Source organism: Rhagoletis zephyria, unplaced genomic scaffold (assembly GCF_001687245.7).
Source record: "Rhagoletis zephyria isolate East Lansing unplaced genomic scaffold, Rhagoletis_zephyria_1.1 Rzeph_scaffold_03986, whole genome shotgun sequence".
In the NCBI taxonomy this organism is placed as follows: Eukaryota; Metazoa; Arthropoda; class Insecta; order Diptera; family Tephritidae; genus Rhagoletis; species Rhagoletis zephyria.
In genome coordinates, this window is record NW_016161069.1 from 1,552 (window position 1) to 2,708 (window position 1,157).

The 1,157-nt window shown below is 31.7% G+C and overlaps 1 protein-coding gene across 1 annotated transcript in view; it reads left to right on the top strand.

Moving 5' to 3' along the window:
• The first annotated feature begins 701 nt into the window (after positions 1-701).
• Positions 702-1,157, top strand: part of LOC108370059 (DENN domain-containing protein 1A) — a 34,665-nt gene continuing 34,209 nt past the window's right edge. The window contains exon 1 of the mRNA XM_017625298.1: positions 702-1,111. Coding sequence (XP_017480787.1) covers positions 1,095-1,111 — 17 coding nt within the window. The 5' untranslated portion in view covers positions 702-1,094. The remainder of the gene's footprint in view (positions 1,112-1,157) is intronic.

Consider the following 1,157-nt stretch of genomic DNA (forward strand, 5'->3'; position numbering starts at 1 on the left):
AAAATTGTTAAATAAAAAAAAAACACAAAAGACAGGGACGCAAAAGTTTACAAAATCAACGGAAATTTTAAGCAGCTCATTGGCTATAAATATTATGCTGTGAAAATTCAGAATAAATATTCGAAATTTAGACGATAATTTTTGGAATTTTTCTAAATGTATATAGCTGGAATCCTTTTTATGGATTTAGTTAAAGCAACAAAACATTTTTACTTGAAAAACATATTAAAAACATGAATATTTTTTTGAGTCCTTGTCTATGCCGTTGTTGCCTTTAGTTTCCATCAGTTTCGCTTTTTGTTGAAGGAAACTGAGAATATGCCATTAATATGATCGCAAATACCGTATAATTAGTTAAATAAAAAGTTCCTTTAAACAAATTTTATTCTTATTGAAATAACTAAAAAAATAAAAATCTATAGTTTTAATTAAAATGACTAAAAAAATAAAACTAGTTTTTACTAAAATAAATATCAAAAAGTAATTTTTTCGGACAGTGGCAACCCTGGATACTCATTTGAATGAACTGTCATTTCATTTAGAAACTTGCATAAACTGTTTATCGCCCTGTACTTCCTGTAGTATATTCCAATGATTTCCGGTATTGCCTTCCAATGATTTCCGGTAGTGCATTCCAAAAAAAAATTCCAGCAAGTTTGACATTCCTTTTTCAACTGACATCCTGATTTTCAGTCTGACGTTTCGCGATTATTTTCCTTGTCACAGTTTTTGCTTTTGTCTCGGGGACGTTGATTTTTTTATGTCTAGCTTGAAAAGGCAATTAAAGGTAGAAACGGGCCGAATAAATTGTTAATTTTTATTCAACTAATGTGAAAAAGAGAATGCTTTATCTGTGCCTGTGGGACTGAAGTTGAAAATCTTTACAAAAGTGCGGAAATCGAGAGTGACGTAGTGCAGAAAAAGTAACGAAAAGATACCAAGTAATAACTGGAAGCCAATGTTGTTTTAGAGACTAAATATCAAGAAATTTAGTGTAAAATTGTTTAAAATAAGTTAACATAATGATTTTCGCATAAGGGAGCAAGCGGAAATTCTTGGAGGCAACAGGGCGGCCAGTGCAAGGCGCAGCCAGTATGAGTTCCCGTATAAAGTGAGTGTCGCGGCCGTACGTCACTTGTTTAAAAATATGTACATAC